Consider the following 17967-nt stretch of genomic DNA (forward strand, 5'->3'; position numbering starts at 1 on the left):
GTGGCATAACTTGGAAGATTTCTGTCCATCAACTTGAGCATGAACAAACATTGTCAAATCTAGGTGTCCAAAGTTGGTAGAGACCTATACCAACAGACTCACAGCTGTAACTGCTGCCAAATATCCGTCACCAAGTATTAACTCAGGGGTGGAGACTTATTTTTCTTCACACAAAAATTTGCCTTAAATGTGGAGTATGTTGTGTAGATAAGTGGAAGAAAATCCTGATTTAAATGAAAAACTGAGGCACTGACAACCAAATGTAAAAAGTGCAAGGGCGTGTAGACTTTCTATAGGCACTACATCACAGAAGGCTGCTGAGGGGAGGACAGCTCATAAATGGCTGGAACAGACAAAACGAAATGAAAATCAAACACATGGAAATCATGTTTCATACCATCCCAGACATTACCTCCCCAATTAAGGTGCCACCAACCTCCTGTGCACTAGATACAAATGAAAAACACTCACTTTTTTAATTGGAAAACTTTTCTAACTTTTAATTAAATTCAAGTACAGAACTGCAAAAATTGGGTTTACAAAATTGCCATACTAACAAAACTGATTTCAGGTGTGTAGGGAGGAGGTAATAGTTAATTGGGTGGAGGATGAAGGGCAAGGAAAGCTTGACTGTATGTGGCAGATAGAGGGTGCCATGACAGCAGAAAATGTGTGTAGGGTGGAAGCATGTGGAACAGAGAACGGGGTATTTTCAAGATGCTGTAAAGCCTTGTTTACATCAAATACATTTTTTTTGCATATCCGATTCAAATGTTATTTTTCCTGCAGTCTGAACAGCCAAAAAACATATGGAATAGGATGACTCAGATACAAATCTGATTCCTGGCCATGCGACTTGTGCCTGAATGGTCAAATCTGATTTGCCCTCGTTTTTAAAAAACTTATTTGGCATATCTTGTTGCTTCCTAGCTACTCTGACAGTTTGGCAAGAATATGTGGTAACTAACTAGCTTGTTGTTTACAAACAAATTAGTGAATGTGCTAGAAATATTAACAGCGACCTCGTTAGTTGACTGCTGTGGCTAGCCAAGCAATACTTGTTTTGAAAGTTGGATTGCCTTATCCTTTGGAAGCTTTAAAAGTGTACTTACACTATGATTTTGAACATTTAAAGCAACTGGGGAACATCCATTGCAGGCATTGTCACCTTAGCTTGCTACATAACTTCTGAGTGATAAGGGAGAAGGAACGCACACATTCGTCATTACTATGACAAGTAGCATAGCCATGTCAACAAATGACTGCTGTCTGAACACACACAAATCCAAATTTGGTCACTTAACTTGCCGTTTGGACGGTGACGTATTCCAAAACGGATTTGAAAAACAAAGCTGATTTGAGCATTAAGGCCTGCAGTGCGAACAAGGTTTAAGTGTCGCTTACTGTAAAACAATGTGGAATTAAACCTTTGGATGTAGAGTGGTCTCAGTATAGCAGCTAAGAGAGAAAGTCAGTATCAACCTCATTTCATTGTGGCATAGTTTTCAAAAATCTATCAGAAATATTTTACAGCACTATCACCTCACCCCCACTGAACAGGACTACCAAAATGAGAAAATATTTACCAGCCCCTCGTGATGCCTATGAAACTGAAACAAGCTACAGAATGATCTGAGAGCGAACTGTCCTACAACTGCAAAAATGTGTTACACATTCTGAACACACCCCCATAAGGCGGTGTGAGAAACTATATGGAAAAAAAGGTTACAGGTTGAGTGGAGCCGTACAGACAAAAAGTCAGGATAACAAAGACGGGACACATAGATGAGGCCTATACAAAGACAAGGGAGGGGGGATGGAGGGATTCTGCAAAGGGTTATGTGCGAGCGCTCCTCTCTGTCTCCGCCAGACACTCCCTGACCAGCGCCCTCGCGTGAATGATACCTAGAAAACATGAACAACACCACACGTTGGGATTTAGAACTTTTACTTCATGTGTGGAGAGAAATACTGTCTCCTCATTGAACCTTAAATGTGAATTGAAATCCATGTGTTTCCAAGTAAACTCATATGGAGTAAGTAGGCCTATGGGATGAGATCCTTGGGACTCGAACTCTGTCACCCCATTGAAGTTGAAATGTGCTAGGGTAGGGACATCCCAAGGATCCCGGATAACCATGTGAGTCGAGAGCCAAATGGCCGTGGTGTGAGAAGCATGGGTGAAATGTTTGTTTGGTTCATTGAAAAGTATTTACGGCAGTAATTATACATGAGAGAAACATTTTCCTTGGGATTACTAGCCTTGGAATAGGGATTTCGGGACTGACCGTCTCACATACTGAAGAACTAGGACTACATTTAATCACCAAGTACTAGTTATGTGTCCTGCATTTGGGCAATTCCACATTAATGTAACTATGACGAGACGCCGATTTTTCACTTTAAAAATGTATGCCAAACAAAAACCACTGATTTCAAAGTTTAACAAACCATACAAAAACAATGGTTTTTGGAGTCTCAGCGTAATTCCGTTACCATCAAATTGCCCATTTCTCATTTTGTGCAAAGCATATTATTATTTGAACTGAGCCTAATTTAGGCATCTTTGGATTTAAAAAGGACAATGTCTGATTGGACTGGCTATTTTGCTAATTGAACTTGGTGGATTTAAACTGATGATTGATTGACTGACTGGATGACATATACTGTTTGGCTTTTATTATGATTTACTTTTGCTGCTGCCATGCAATGTTGATCATTGCTTTCATCCACTGCCCTATGTTCATTTCTTGTTGCTGTGTTTATGCGTATAATATTCAAGTGCTTACTGCCTGCTTGCTGCGTATGTGCAGCGTGGTTAGGGAAAAGGAAAGTAAGCTCTATGGAGTACTGATAAACACCCTATGTCAATACAACCACAACCTTTGCTCCAAGCTTTGTGGATATTTGTGGTTTAGGCGGTCAGGCTGCAGTACCTCTCTTTAGCCTCTCCATGGCGCTCTTGCTCCCGGCGTAGGTGGGGCGGATCTCGCGACTCATCTCCTCGATAACTGACAGCAGCTCGCTGTAGGTTGAGCCCTGAGACACTTTCACTGGCTGTGTGTGTGTGTGTGTGTGTGTGTGTGTGTGTGTGTGTGTGTGTGTGTGTGTGTGTGTGTGTGTGTGTGTGTGTGTGTGTGTGTGAGGGGGGGGGGGGGATACGAGACAAAGGTCATATGCTGGAAGACAGCAAAAACAACTCCCAATTGATCCTGAGCAAGATATAGTCCCTCTATATCGTACAGAAGAGTAGAGATACAGGGGGATAATTGCCATGACGAAGTGACAGTTATGCAAATAAACACTCGCCAACAAATCTATTTTAATTAAATCGACCAGTAATGATCTGCTTTGTATTTGTTGTTAGTGATACCTGGACCCTATTGATTATAGTCACAGCCGTGTATATCCCCCCCAAGCAGATACCTCGTCGGCCCTGAAAGAACTTCACTGGACTCTATGTAAACTGGAAACCATACATCCTGAGGCTGCCTTTATTGGAGCCGGGGATTTTAACAAAGCTAACCTGAGAACGAGACTTCCTAAATTCTATCAGCATATCGAATGCGTGACACGGGCTGCTAGCGTTCTGGATCATTGCTACTCTAACTTTACGCGATGCATACAAAGACCTCCCCCGCCCTGCCTTCGGCAAATCTGACCATGACTCCATTTTGTTGCTCCCAGCCTATAGACAGAAACTAAAACAGGAAAAGCCCGTGCTCAGGTCAATACAACGCTGGTCTGACCAATCGGACTCCACGCTTCAGGATTGCTTCGATCACGTGGACTGGGATATGTTCCGGATAGCCTCAGACAACAACACTGATGTATACGCTGACTCGGTGAGCGAGTTTATTAGCAAGTGCATTTGAGACGCTGCACCCACTGTGACTAAAACATTTCCTAACCAGAAACTGTGGATTGATGGCAGCATCTGCACAAAACTGAAAGCGTGAACCACCGCTTTTAATCATTTACATTTAAGTCATTTAGCAGACGCTCTTATCCAGAGCGACTTAATCATGGCAAGGCGACTGGAAACATGACCGAATACGAACAGTGCAGCTATTCCCTCCACAAGGCAATCAAACAAGCAAAGCATCAGTATAGAGACAAAGTAGTCGCAATTCAACGGCTCAAACACGAGACGTATGTGGCAGGGTCTATAGTCAATTCACGGATTACAAAAAGAAAACCAGCCCCGTCGGGGACATCAACGTCTTGCTCGCTTTGAGGACAATACTGCCCGCTACCAAAGCCTGAGGGTTCTCCTCCTCCGTGGCCAACGTGAGTAAAACATTTAAACGTGTTAACCCTCGCAAGGCTGCCGGCCCAGACGGCATCCCTAGCCACGTCCTCAGAGCATGCGCAGACCAGCTGGTTTTTACGGACATATTCAATCAATCCCTATCCCAGTCTGCTGTTACCACATGCTTCAAGATGGCCACCATTGTTCCTGTTCCCAAGAAAGCTAAGGTAACTGAACTAAATGACTATCGCCCCATTGCACTCACTTCTGTCATCATGAAGTGCTTTGAGAGACTAGTCAAGGAGCACATCACATCCACCCTACCTGACACCCTAGACCCACTCCAATTTGCTTACCACCCCAATAGGTCCACTGACGATGCAATCGGCATCCCACTGCACACTGCCCTATCCCACCTGGACAAGAGGAATATCTATGGAAGAATGCTGTTCATTGACTACAGCTCAGCATTTAATACCATAGTACCCTCCAAACTCGTCATTAAGCTCGAGACCCTGGGTCTCGACCCCGCCCTGAGCAACTGGGTCCTGGACTTTGACGGGCCGCCCCAAGGTGGTGAAGGTAGGAAACAATATCTCCACCGCGCCGATTGTCAACACTGGGGCCCCACAAGGGTGCGTTCTCAGCCCTCTCCTGTACTCCCTGTTCACCCACGACTGCGTGGCCATGCACACTTCAAACTCAATCATCAAGTTTGCAGACGACACGACAGTGGTAAGCTTGATTACCAACAATGAGACGGCCTACAGGGAGGTGAGGGCCCTCGGAGTGTGGTGTCAGGAAAATAACATCTCACTCAATGTCAACAAAACAAAGGAGATGATTGTGAACTTCAGGAAACAGCAGAGGGAGCACACCCCTCCCCCATCCATCCACATTGACGGGACAGTAGTGGAGAAGGTGGAAAGTTATAAGTTCCTCGGTGTACACATCACGGACAAACTGAAATGGTCCACCCACACAGACAGCGTGGTGAAGGCACAACAGCGCCTCTTCAACCTCAGGAGGCTGAAAAAATGTGGCTTGTCACCTAAAACACTCACAAACTTTTACAGATGCACAATCGAGAGCATCCGGTCGGGCTGTATCACCGCCTGGTACGGCAATTGCACCGCCCTCAGCCGCAAGGCTCTCCAGAGGGTAGTGAGATCTGCACAACGCATAACCGGGAGCAAACTACCTGCCCTCAAGGACACCTACAGCACCCGATGTCACAGGAAGGCCAAAAAGATCATCAAGGACAACAACCACCTGAGCCACTGCCTGTTCACCCCGCTATCATCCAGAACGCAAGGTTAGTACAGGTGCGTCAAAGCTGGGACCGAGAGACTGAAAAACAGCTTCTATCTCAAAGCCATCAGACTGTTAAACAGCCATCACTAACATATGAGCCTGTATGTTGTCAGCAGCGTCTCTCTCTGGCCACTTTAGTAAATGGACTCAATAAAGGTATCACTAGTCACTTTAAATAACACCATTTTAATATTTACATATCCTACATTACTCATCTCATATGTATATACTGCTCTATACCATCTACTGCATCTTGCCTATGCCGCGCGGCCATCGCTCATCCATATATTTATATGTACATATCCTTATTCATCCCTTACATTTGTGTGTATATGGTTGTTGTTGTGAATTTGTTAGATTACTTGTTAGATATTATTGCACGGTCGGAACTAGAAGCACAAGCATTTCGCTACACTCGCATTAGCATCTGCTAACCATGTGTATGTGACCAATAAGATTTGATATAATACCCTGAATAACATAACATATTTAACATGACTCTAAAGTATCATAGGCATTAGTTAAAGTAGTTAGATGAGGGTCAGACTGTTCTGTCCTACCTGAACGAAGCCCATCGACGGCGGGCCGAAATCACTGAACGCTGGTCTGAAGTTGGAAGGGAGTGAGGGGGAGGGCACACTGGAGCCTAGGCAGAGGAAAGACAGAATTCAGACGCACTGAAGCGCCCTATGACTAGTTATCATCTTTAAAATGGAAGGCAGGGGCATAAATGCTGCGTGGCATCGGTGGCGCATTCATTCTGGGGCGGCAGGTAGCCTAGTGGTTAGACTAGTTGGACTAGTAACTGAAAGGTAACTGAAAGGTAACTGAAAGGTTGCAAGATCGAATCCCAGAGTTGACAAGGTAAAAATCTGTCGTTCTGCCCCTGAACAAGGCAGTTAACCCACTGTTCCTAGGCCGTCATTGAAAATAAGAATTTGTTCTTAACTGACTTGCCTCGTTAAATAAAGGTAAAATAAAATAAAAGTAAGTAATTCTCAGGTGAGAGGGTTTGTTACATTATGGTTGGTAGTATATGACACTCAGGTTGGTTGCTGATGTGTAGTGTGTTCCCTGGGCAGGTCTCTGGGTAAGTCGCAGGGATAGGACCGCTAGTCTTATCTATTGAATGGAATCCACTGCACTGTGGTAGGGTTGAGTTCAGCAAGATGGGTGAAGACCAAACCAACAATGGGTAGTGTAGAGGGTGCATCCATAGAAATAGAAATGCAATGTCTATGGATGCACCCTTGATAGCAATAATAGTGGATACTAAAGAACCAATTGACAGTTGGCAGAAACCTGGCGGGGTGTGGTTGGAGCCGGACGGGGCAGGGGCGATGGGTTTGTAGCTCATCGTGCTGTCACTACGGACCTCCCCGTACGACGGCGCACCGCTTCCATCCATCCCGTCGACCCTGTGCTTATACAGCTTTACTGGTGGGCTGGGCCCCTGAGAGCTAGGAAGAGAAAGTAATGGTGTTATGTTCCATCATGTATGACATTCATCAACAACGCGGTCAGTCTAGCCTGGTCCAGAATAGATTGTGTGCTATGCAAGTCATGTTGAATGTTCTGTATGGCCAATTGGGTTTGGCATGACAATGATTTGAGGTATGTTGTTTAACTCATACAGATTTGGACCAGGCTGTCATGATGTTGTCAGTGGATCACTGACGTTTGCAAACGTCAGTTCCTGTTCCAAGATGGCGTAGCAGTCAGATGTCTTTGTCTTGTCTCATCCCATGTGTATATAACTTTTTTTTCGCGTTCTTTTTAATATTTTTCCAAAACCTCAACTTCAAAATACTCTCCTGCAACCCGCCTCACCCAATGTGGTGTGGATCTGTTTTTTTCCCCCTAAAGTATTTATATTTACCTCCGAACTGGAATACCTCAACTGAAGCTAACTAGCTACCAGCTATCAATCAGCTAACCACTGCTAGCGGTCATCTGCTAACCTTTAGCTCGGAAAGCTCTCGCCAGTTCGTACAACGCGCTTCAAACCAGAGCATAACGGACCTATTTTTCTCTCCATATCCCCGGATTCCTACCGCAAACACTGAACCTTTTCATCTGGATCATCGCAGCTAGCTAACCGCAACCCGGGTTGAATACTCCTGGCTAACGTTTCCGTCCCGGAGCTAGCACCAACTAGCCCATGCTAGACCCATCTCCCGGCTCACTTCTGGGCTACAATATCCGGACCCCTTCTACTGCCGGTATGGGGCACGGAACCCCACCGATCCTCTACGACTGGAATACCGACATAATCAGCCAGAGGATTCCAACAGGCGCGACGCCCGCTGAAGGCCCATTCTGCTAACCTGCTAGGCCTGCTAGCTACTTAGAGCTACTTGGAACCCTACTAACTCCACGACTGGTCTATCAACGTCACCACACGAAGAGGCAAACACAGACTTTCCCCCATCGCGACGTCCCCCAAAGGCTAACTTGCTAGCCCCGGTCTACTGACTGCTAGCTTGCCTGCCCCGGTCTGCTAACTGCTAGCCCCTGCTAACTGCTTGCTTGCTAACCCGGTCTGCTAACTGCTAGCTTACTAACTGCGGCCTACTAACTGTTAGCATCGGCCTGCTAACTGTCTGAATCGCCGTGTCCCCAAGTCAGCCCAACCACTCACTGGACCCATATGTTCACTTGGCTACGCATGCCTCTCTCTAATATCAATATGCCTCGTCCATTACTGTCCTGGTTAGTGATTACTGTCTTATTTCACTGTAGAGCCTCTAGCCCTGCTCAATATGCCTTAACCAACCATGTTGTCCCACCTCCTACATATGCGATGACATCACCTGGTTTACACGTCTCTAGAGACTAAATCTCTCTCATCATTACTCAATGCCTAGGTTTTCCTCCAATGTACTCACATCCTACCTTACCTTTGTCTGTACACTATGCCTTGAATCTATGCTATCGTGCCCAGAAACCTGCTCCTTTTAATCTCTGTTCTGAACGTGCTAGACGGCCACTTATAGCATTTAGCCGTACCCTTATCCTACTTCTCCTCTGGTGATGTAGAGGTTAATCCAGGTCCTGCAGTGCCTAGCTCCACTCCCACTCCCCAGGTGCTCTCATTTGTTGACTTCTGTAACCGTAAAAGCCTTGGTTTCATGCATGTTAACATTAGAAGCATACTCCCTAAGTTTGTCTTACTCACTGCTTTAGCACACTCTGCTAACCCGGATGTCTTAGCCGTGTCTGAATACTGGCTTAGGAAAACCACCAAAAACCCTGAAATCTCCATCGCTAACTATAACATTTTCCGCCAAGATCGAACTGCCAAAGGGGGCGGTGTTGCAATCTACTGCAAAGATATACAAAACTCTGCAGGCTTACTATCCAAGTCTGTACCCAAAAAATTCAAGCTTCAACTTCTAAAAATACACCTTTCCATAAACAAGTCTCTCACTGTTGCCGCTTGCTATAGACCTCCCTCTGCCCCCAGCTGTGCCCTCGATACCATATGTGAATTGATTGCCCCCCCATCTATCTTCTGAGCTCGTGCTACTAGGTGACCTAAACTGGGACATGCTTAACACCCCGGCCATTCTACAATCCAAGCTTGATGCCCTCAATCTCACACAAATGATCAATGAACCTACCAGGTACAACTCCAAATCCGTAAACACGGGCACCCTCATAGATATCATCCTAACCAACCTGCCCTCCAAATACACCTCTGCTGTCTTCAACCAGGATCTCAGCGATCACTGCCTCATTGCCTGCATCCGTATTGGGTCTGCGACCAAACGACCACCCCTCATCACTGTCAAACGCTCCCTAAAACACTTCTGCGAGCAGGCCTTTCTAATCGACCTGGCCGGGGTATCCTGGAATGACATTGACCTCATCCCGTCAGTAGATGATGCCTGGCTATTCTTTAAAAGTGCCTTCCTCGCCATCTTAAATAAGCATGCCCCATTCAATTTTTTTTAAACTAGGAATAGATATAGTCCTTGGTTCACTCCAGACCTGTCTGCCCTTGACCAGCACAAAAACATCCTGTGGCGTTCTGCATTAGCATCAAACAGCCCCCGTGATATGCAACTTTTCAGGGAAGTTAGGAACAAATATACACAGGCAGTTTGAAAAAGCTAGCCTTAGCTTTCCTAACAGAAATTTGCATCCTGTAGTACTAACTCAAAAAAGTTCTGGGACACTGTAAAGTCCATGGAGAATAAGAGCACCTCCTCCCAGCTGCCCACTGCTCTGAGGCTAGGAAACACTGTCACCACTGATAAATCCACTATAATTGAGAATTTCAATAAACATTTCTCTACGGCTGGCCATGCTTTCCACCTGGCTATCCCTACCCCGGTCAACTGCCCGGCACCCTCCACAGCAACCCGCCAAAGCCCCCACCATTTCTCCTTTACCCAAATCCAGATAGCTGATGTTCTGAAAGAGCTGCAAAATCTGGACCCTACAAATCAGCCGGGCTAGACAATCTGGACCCTCTCTTTCTAAAATTATCTGCCGAAATTGTTGCAACCCCTATTACTAGCCTGTTCAACCTCTCTTTCGTGTCGTCTGAGATTCCCAAAGATTGGAAAGCAGCTGCGGTCATCCCCCTCTTCAAAGGGGGAGACACTCTAGACCCAAACTGCTACAGACCTATATCTATCCTACCCTGTCTTTCTAAGGTCTTCGAAAGCCAAGTTAACAAACAGATTACCGACCATTTCGAATCCCACTGTACCTTCTCTGCTATGCAATCTGGTTTCAGAGCTGGTCATGGGTGCACCTCAGCCACGCTCAAGGTCCTAAACGACATCATAACCGCCATCAGTACATTACTGTGCAGCCGTATTCATCGACCTGGTCAAGGCTTTCGACTCTGTCAATCACCACATTCTTTTGGCAGACTCGACAGCCTTGGTTTCTCAAATGATTGCCTCGCCTGGTTTAGCACCTACTTCTCTGATAGAGTTCAGTGTGTCAAATCGGAGGGACTGTTGTCCGGACCTCTGGCAATCTCTATGGGGGTGCCACAGGGTTCAATCCTCGGACCGACTCTCTTCTCTGTATACATCAATGATGTTGCTCTTGCTGCTGGTGATTCTCTGATACACCTCTACGTAGACGACACCATTCTGTATACTTCTGGCCCCTCTTTGGACACTGTTAACTAACCTCCAGACGAGCTTCAATGCCATACAACTCTCCTTCCATGGCCTCCAACTGCTCTTAAACGCAAGTAAAACGAAATGCATGCTCTTCAACCGATCACTGCCCGCACCTGCTCGCCCGTCCAGCATCACTACTCTGGGCGGCTCTGACTTAGAATACGTGGACAACTACAAATACCTAGGTGTCTGGTTAGACTGTAAACTCTCCTTCCAGACTCACATTAAGCATCTCCAATCCAAAATGAAAGCTAGAATTGGCTTCCTATATCGCAACAAAGCATCCTTCACTCATGCTGCCAAACATACCCTCGTAAAACTGACCATCCTACTGATCCTCGACTTCAGTGATGTCACCTATAAAATTGCTTCCAACACTCTACTCAACAAACTGGATGCAGTCTATCACAGTGCCATCCGTTTTGTCACCAAAGCCCCATACACTACCCACGATTGCGACCTGTACGCTCTCGTTGGTTGGCCCTCGCTTCATACTCGTCGCCAAACCCACTGGCTACAGGTTATCTACAAGTCTCTGCTAGGTAAAGCCCCACCTTATCTCAGCTCACTGGTCACCATAGCAGCACCCACTCGTAGCACGCGCTCCAGCAGGTATATCTCACTGGTCACCACCAAAGCCAATTCCTCATTTGGTCGTCTTTCCTTCCAGTTCTCTGCTGCCAATGACTGCAACGAACTGCAAAAATCTCTGAAGCTGGAGACTCAAATTTCCCTCACTAGCTTTAAGCGCCAGCTGTCAGAGCAGCTCACAGATCACTGCACCTGTACATAGCCCATCTGTAAACAGCCCATCTATCTATCTACCTACCTCATCCCCATACTGTATTTATGTATCTATCTTTCTCTTTTGCACCCCAGTATCTCTACTTGCACATCTACCATTCCAGTGTTTTAATTGCTATATTGTAATTACCTCGCCACCATGGCCTATTTATTGCCTTAACTCCCTTATCTTACCTCATTTGCACTCACAAGTTCTCATTTGCAGACTTTTTGTTTTCTTTTGTTCTACTGTATTATTGACTATGTTTTGTTTATTCCATGTGTAACTCTGTGTTGTTGTATGTGTCGAATTGCTATGCTTTATCTTGGCCAGGTCGCAGTTGCAAATGAGAACTTGTTCTCAACTAGCCTACCTGGTTAAATAAAGGTGAAATAAAAAAAACATACGACTTAACGACGCAGACCTTGGGTTACCTAGCTAGCTAGTAATCGAACAACCCCAGCTGGTTTCAAACATTTCTCTACATCAGCTTAGCGGGCAACTTTGCACAATACGTCAGTACCTCATCCGGTCGTAGCCTATCTTTAAAATGACTGTACTAACGTTGGCTAGGTAGCTAAGCTAACGTTAGCTAACTGTAGCTCGCTAACTAGTTACCGAACCAAAGGTCGACGAGATGACATCTCGCTTCAGACAATGTCAAATTAACGGAAACAACGCTAGTTAGCGGGTGACCTAACTTGTAATTGCAATGACTTCGTTGATCACTGCGCATTTCATAGCTAGTTAATCTCTACTTAGCAAGGACGCTGACTGGTTTGCATTCGGTGTGAAACAGGCTAACGTTATCTAGCTAGGTGCATAGCTATAACGTTAGATTGCAGCAAGTAGTTACATAATGCATTTGCGTTCCATGGGTTTAAGTATCTCAGTAGCCATTAAAAACATGTAATAGAAAACAAAAGTCAAGGGGAATGCTTTCGAAATGTACCTTTCTAGGGGAAGATTTTCAGCCAGGTCGAAAAAGCAGCTTCCTTTCTCCTGCTGAAAAGGGGCGTAGTTATTGATGCAAATTTGACTGAATATTCATAAAGTGATGCGTTGTCATTGGCAAAAAAAAAAAATCAATGGCAGGTGAGCAGAACTGTCTTTTTATCAGAGCCTTCCCTTCTATTTATTTGAGGGTTCTGCACTGGTGTGTCTTTTTTAATAATCTCTTTGTTATTCAGAGTTTGAATGTCAAAAAACATTATTTGATGGGGCACACCTCACTGATTTATTTTCCCTGTGGTTACATGACGTGTGGACATGTCGATCATCATGTCAACATGTAGACATGATGACATCATCATCATGAACCGAAACATCAATCACACAATAAACCAAATGTTTTTTCTATTATGCCACATGAAGGCCCTTCTTCCCCAGGTTTGCCAAATAAATGTAATCTAACTACGTGTCTGCTTGCGTGCGTGTGAGAGTGATCTGAAAGAGTGGTATGAGGTCTGTCAGTTTAGTTTAAAAATATATATAGTGTTTTCAGGCTGTCACTGTCCAAGACCGCACAAGCTGATTTGCTACATGGTTGACTTGCAAGTGGACACACTGCATCATTAACCTTGGACAAGAGATAGAAGAGAACAATGAACAGTGGCAAAGTTGTATTTTTGGTTGGAACCAGTGGCGGATTTAGGTATGGGCGACATGTGCAGCCGCCCAGGGCGGCATCTTGACAGGGGCGGTACGAGGCGCCCACCCAACATTTTCTGGAATGGTGACATTTGCGCGTTTTGTTTTCTATCGATCATTTGCACGATCGGTTTTCTATCGATCATTTGCACATCACGTCAAGGATATCATGTCACCGTGTGGGACTGTGGGTCAATTAAGCTTGTCAGAGTGGACGCCCTGATTCTAGTTTGTGAGCTAGGCAGGCTACTGCCTGGGAAGGCCTCCCACTCAGACGTACGAGATGTAGAGGTGGGCAGAGGGTAAGTTGACCATCCACCCACTGGAAGCCCGAGGTAGGGGGAGCGGGGGAATCTATCAAATTGCGTACCTCTAACTTTGTACAGTACTGCTGCAATTAGAAAAATCAGTCACACAAAGAAATGCTACCAAATAAAACACAATTCATTCATAATACTGTGAATATATAGTTTCACAGACAAATTGTTGCATTTTTTTCTGGTTTGTGTGAAATCGTTAAGAATAAAATAAAACCAGTCTGCACACCACCAAGGTGAATTGGTTGAGTCTTGACTCTTGGTTGACAGTGTTGGGGGAGGGGTAATGTATTGATGCTCGAGTGCCAAATCCACACAAATGGATAAGAAATGGTCTAAGCCATCAGGTGCCCAGTTTAGGAAAAAGAGGACAGAAGAAGAGGAGAAACGTGCAAAAGATAAAAAGGTTTGCAGCTATGTCATCTCTTTATGAGTATAATATTATGCATGTAATGAAATAGGCTAGTATAACACTTATGTTTGTTAGCCTATGTTGCTTGCTATGCTATTACACATAGGGCGACAATATTCAGTTTTCTGTCCAACTAGCTTCCATAACATTGGATATAATTTCACACAGTTTCATCATGATAATGTGTGTAGCCTGCAGCAAAACGATTACAGCCTAACTAGCACATTATTGATTTGGTTAAGTTTCATTGAGGTGACATCATAAAGGTTTCCTGTGATTGTATTGACTAGGTCCTGAGCTCTGTAAGGGGAATTTCCAATGCTGTAGGCTAACTTAAAATATGTCTATATTATGCTGATATTTTGTATCTTTTGTGATATATTGAGTCTTTTGAGGTGTCTTATGCGTAGAATTAGCCAATGAGGTTGTATGGTTCATTTGGTTCCTATTCTGAAAGTTTGATAAATGGTGCATAATGACATGAATATTTAATTGTGCAGCAAATGTATTTAGGGTGTCAGACTGTATTTCAATGCAAATTCAGGGGCACTTTTGAAATATTTTGGAGCACCCTCTGGCACTGGCCAAGATGAGGAGCCATCTACCTCCTCAGCCACACAGGCCTCTTTAGAAATGATCTCAGAGCCTCAGGATGAGGAGCCATCCACCTCAGCCACACAGGTGTCTTTACAAATGTTGTCTGAGCCTGAGGATGAGGATGAAGACCCATTTGCTTCCACTTCTCCCCAGCAGGATTTTTCACGTGTGTGTGTGTGTGTATGTGTGTGTGTGTGTGTGCATCCCTGCGTAACATAAACAAAATAAATAAATTCCCTTTTGCAAAGTTTTAAGTTTCCATACTGTAGATAACAATTATGATTTAATTATTACTGGGTATGTATGTGGGATGTTCCATCACTATAAATGCTGTGAATAACGTCAACTAATGCCCACGTGCTCTCCATTAGAAATGCCTGTAGCAGCATCCCCACCAAATCCTTCTGCTGAGCAAGAACCACTGTCTGCAGACCCTGCTGACTTGCCTTTAGTTCTGACTGATGTAATCTAACTACATGAATTCGGACACAACTAGTTTGCAGAGGACCAAGTGAGGTACCACCTGACTTTGTTTTCCCTAGGAATGAGAGTGATGGAAGAAGTTGCCACCACCAGTATTTCAGGAAGACCTTGGTAAGTGGTGAGAAAATCCCAAGAAGTTAGTTGGTGTATTCTGAAAGAAACAACAGCCTCTTCTGCTTCTGCTGCAAACTCTTTTTTCTGAATTTGGCAAACTCAGGACTGACAGACTGGAAACATGCAAGTTCTTTGCTGACTTCACACGACAGCAGTCCAGATCACCAACACTGCATGAAATTATGGAAAGAACTGGCAATGAGGATCAAAAAAGGGGAAACAATTGATAAGCATGAGATGGCACTTATAGAGGCTGAGAGGATAAGATGCAGAGGTGTTGACACGTCTGACTGTTATTGTGCAGTCTCTGGCAAATAGAAATCTGGCACTAAGGGGACACACAGACACACTGTACTCTCCGTCAAATGGAAATGTTCTCAGAGGTTGAACTGATGGCACGATTTGATCCAGTCATGAAAGAGCACCTTAACCGTGTCCAAAAAGGGACCTCGAGTCACACCACCAGCTACTTCGGCCACCAAATACAGAATGAACTCATTGATTTGTTGAGCAGCAAGGTAATTTCAATAATGGGGAGTGACATCAAGCTGGCAAAATTCTTCTCTATCATTCTAGATTGCACCTCAGATGTCAGCCACACTGAACAGTTAGTTGTCAGTTGTGATTAGAATTGTGTCACTGAAGGAGGAGCCCCACATAAAGGAACATTTTATGGGCTTTTTGGAGGCAGATGAGTCTACAGGCCAACATTTGGCATCCCTGATTCTCAAAAGATTAGAGGAGCTAAAAAATCATTTTGAGGACTGCAGAGGAAAGTCTTATGATAATTAAATTGTGATGTCCTTTATCTTTAATGCAGGGTTGAAAAGGCCAGTGTCTTTCTCACAGTGAATGGTAAGGGTTATCTCTCAAATTGATGGTGAAACTGTATTGTGGTGTCACCCCCAAAGCACCTGATCCTAGATCAGCATTCACAGTTTACAATTGCTTTAGGGGTTCAGCCACTACAAACTACAGCTGACTTAGCCTAATATAACCCCCCCCCAAAAAAACATTTTATCTATGGAAGCGATAGGCTATGTAATGTAAAAAATAAAATGGGCAAACCACATTTAAGTAACTTGAAACAAAATAATTGAAAGTTGATTTGAGTTGTGTTGGCCATGATATTTAGAAAATGTCATGGATGCCCGTGTCACTCCTATTGAATGTTAGATAGCGGTGGCTAAAGTTAGCTAAAGTTTGTCGTGGTCATCTAAAAGAAAACCAAACCATGGAATACAGTTTCTCCTGGCCCATAGACTACTTTCAGAGTAAGTAGCCATCTAGCATTAAATTGTAAAATACATACACTACCGTTCAAAAGTTTGGGGGTCACTTAGAAATGTCCTTGTTTTTGAAAGAAAAGCAATTTTTTTGTCCATTTAAATAACTTCAAATTGATCAGAAATACAGTGCAGACATTGTTAATGTTGTAAATGACTATTGTAGCTGGAAACGGCAAATTTTTTAAGGAATTTCTACGTAGGCGTACAGAGGGCCATTATCAGCAACCATCACTCCTGTGTTCCAATGGCACGTTGTGTTAGCTAATCCAAGTTTATCATTTTAAAAGGCTAATTGATCATCAGAAAACCCTTTTGCAATTATGTTAGCACAGCTGAAAACTGTTGTTCTAATTAAAGACACAATAAGACTGGCCTTCTTTAGACTAGTTGAGTATCTGGAGCATAAGCATTTGTGGGTTTGATTACAGGCTCAAAATGGCCAGAAACAAATACATTTCTTCTGAAACTCGTCAGTCTATTCTTGTTCTGAGAAATGAAGGCTATTCCATGCGAGAAATTGCCAAGAAACTGAAGATCTCGTACAATGCTGTGTACTACTCCCTTCACGGAACAGCGCAAACTGTTTCTAACCATAATAGAAAGAGGAGTGGGAGGTACCGGTGCACAACTGAGCAAGAGGACAAGTACATTAGAGTGTCTAGTTTGAGAAACAGACGCCTCACAAGTCCTCAACTGGCAGCTTCATTAAATAGTACCCGCAAAACACCAGTCTCAACGTCAACAGTGAAGAGGCGACTCTGGGATGCTGGCCTTCTAGGCAGAGTTGCAAAGAAAAAGCCATATCTCAGACTGGCCAATAAAAATAAAAGATTAATATGGGCAAAATAACAGACACTGGACAGAGGAACTCAGCCTAGAAGGCCAGCATCCCGGAGTCGCCTCTTCACTGTTGACGTTGAGACTGGTGTTTTGTGGGTACTATTTAATAAAGCTGCCAGTTGAGGACTTGTGAGGCGTCTGTACGCCTATGTAGATATTCCATAAAAAATCTGCCGCTTCCAGATAGTCATTTACAACATTAACAATGTCTACACCGTATTTCTGATCAACTTGATGTTATTTTAATGGACAAAAAATGTGCTTTTCTTTCAAAATCAAGGACTACTTCTAAGTGACCCCAAACTGTTGAACGGTAGTGTATCTTGCATTCTTCCAATTTATCCTGTCATTCTATCTGTGTCCTAAAAGTTTTGGCTTGTCCCCCCCCTTATCTATCCATTAGTGACAGGTGGTGAACCAGTTCTCGCTGTGGCTGAAGGAAGAGGAGGAGGAGGTCAGGTGAACGTTACCTGTTCATCAGCGGGCTGGCCACCACAACCTGAACTCACCTGGAGAAACAAAGATGGGACAGAGATCAGAAATGGACAAGAAGTACTCGACACCTCTGGTAATTACATTTGGGTACTTCCTCAATCTGCCTTTGCTCTGCTGACACAAACGTTCTAGACCTGGGTTGTGGTCTACTTTCAGTTGCACTCCATTGTGTAAGTCAATGTGAATGTTTTGATTTCCCCTCAGCGGAGACCAACAACTCCATTGAAGGTAATGTTCACTATCATGATATACAGTATATTATGTAATAGTATA

General features: G+C 44.2%; 1 protein-coding gene across 1 annotated transcript; it reads right to left on the reverse strand.

Moving 5' to 3' along the window:
• Window positions 1–471: 471 nt before the first annotated feature.
• LOC120034649 (cyclin-dependent kinase 2-associated protein 2-like) lies at window positions 472–12526 on the reverse strand. Its single transcript, XM_038981228.1, has 5 exons — window positions 12450–12526; window positions 6869–7026; window positions 6127–6212; window positions 2937–3057; window positions 472–1905 (listed from the first exon to the last, which is right to left on the reverse strand). Exons 2-5 carry the CDS (start codon window positions 6972–6974, stop codon window positions 1838–1840), a joined length of 381 nt encoding a protein of 126 aa, XP_038837156.1. The 5' UTR covers window positions 6975–7026; window positions 12450–12526; the 3' UTR covers window positions 472–1837.
• Window positions 12527–17967: the final 5441 nt, after the last annotated feature.

The sequence above is a fragment of the Salvelinus namaycush genome, chromosome 42 (genome assembly GCF_016432855.1).
Source record: "Salvelinus namaycush isolate Seneca chromosome 42, SaNama_1.0, whole genome shotgun sequence".
In the NCBI taxonomy this organism is placed as follows: Eukaryota; Metazoa; Chordata; class Actinopteri; order Salmoniformes; family Salmonidae; genus Salvelinus; species Salvelinus namaycush.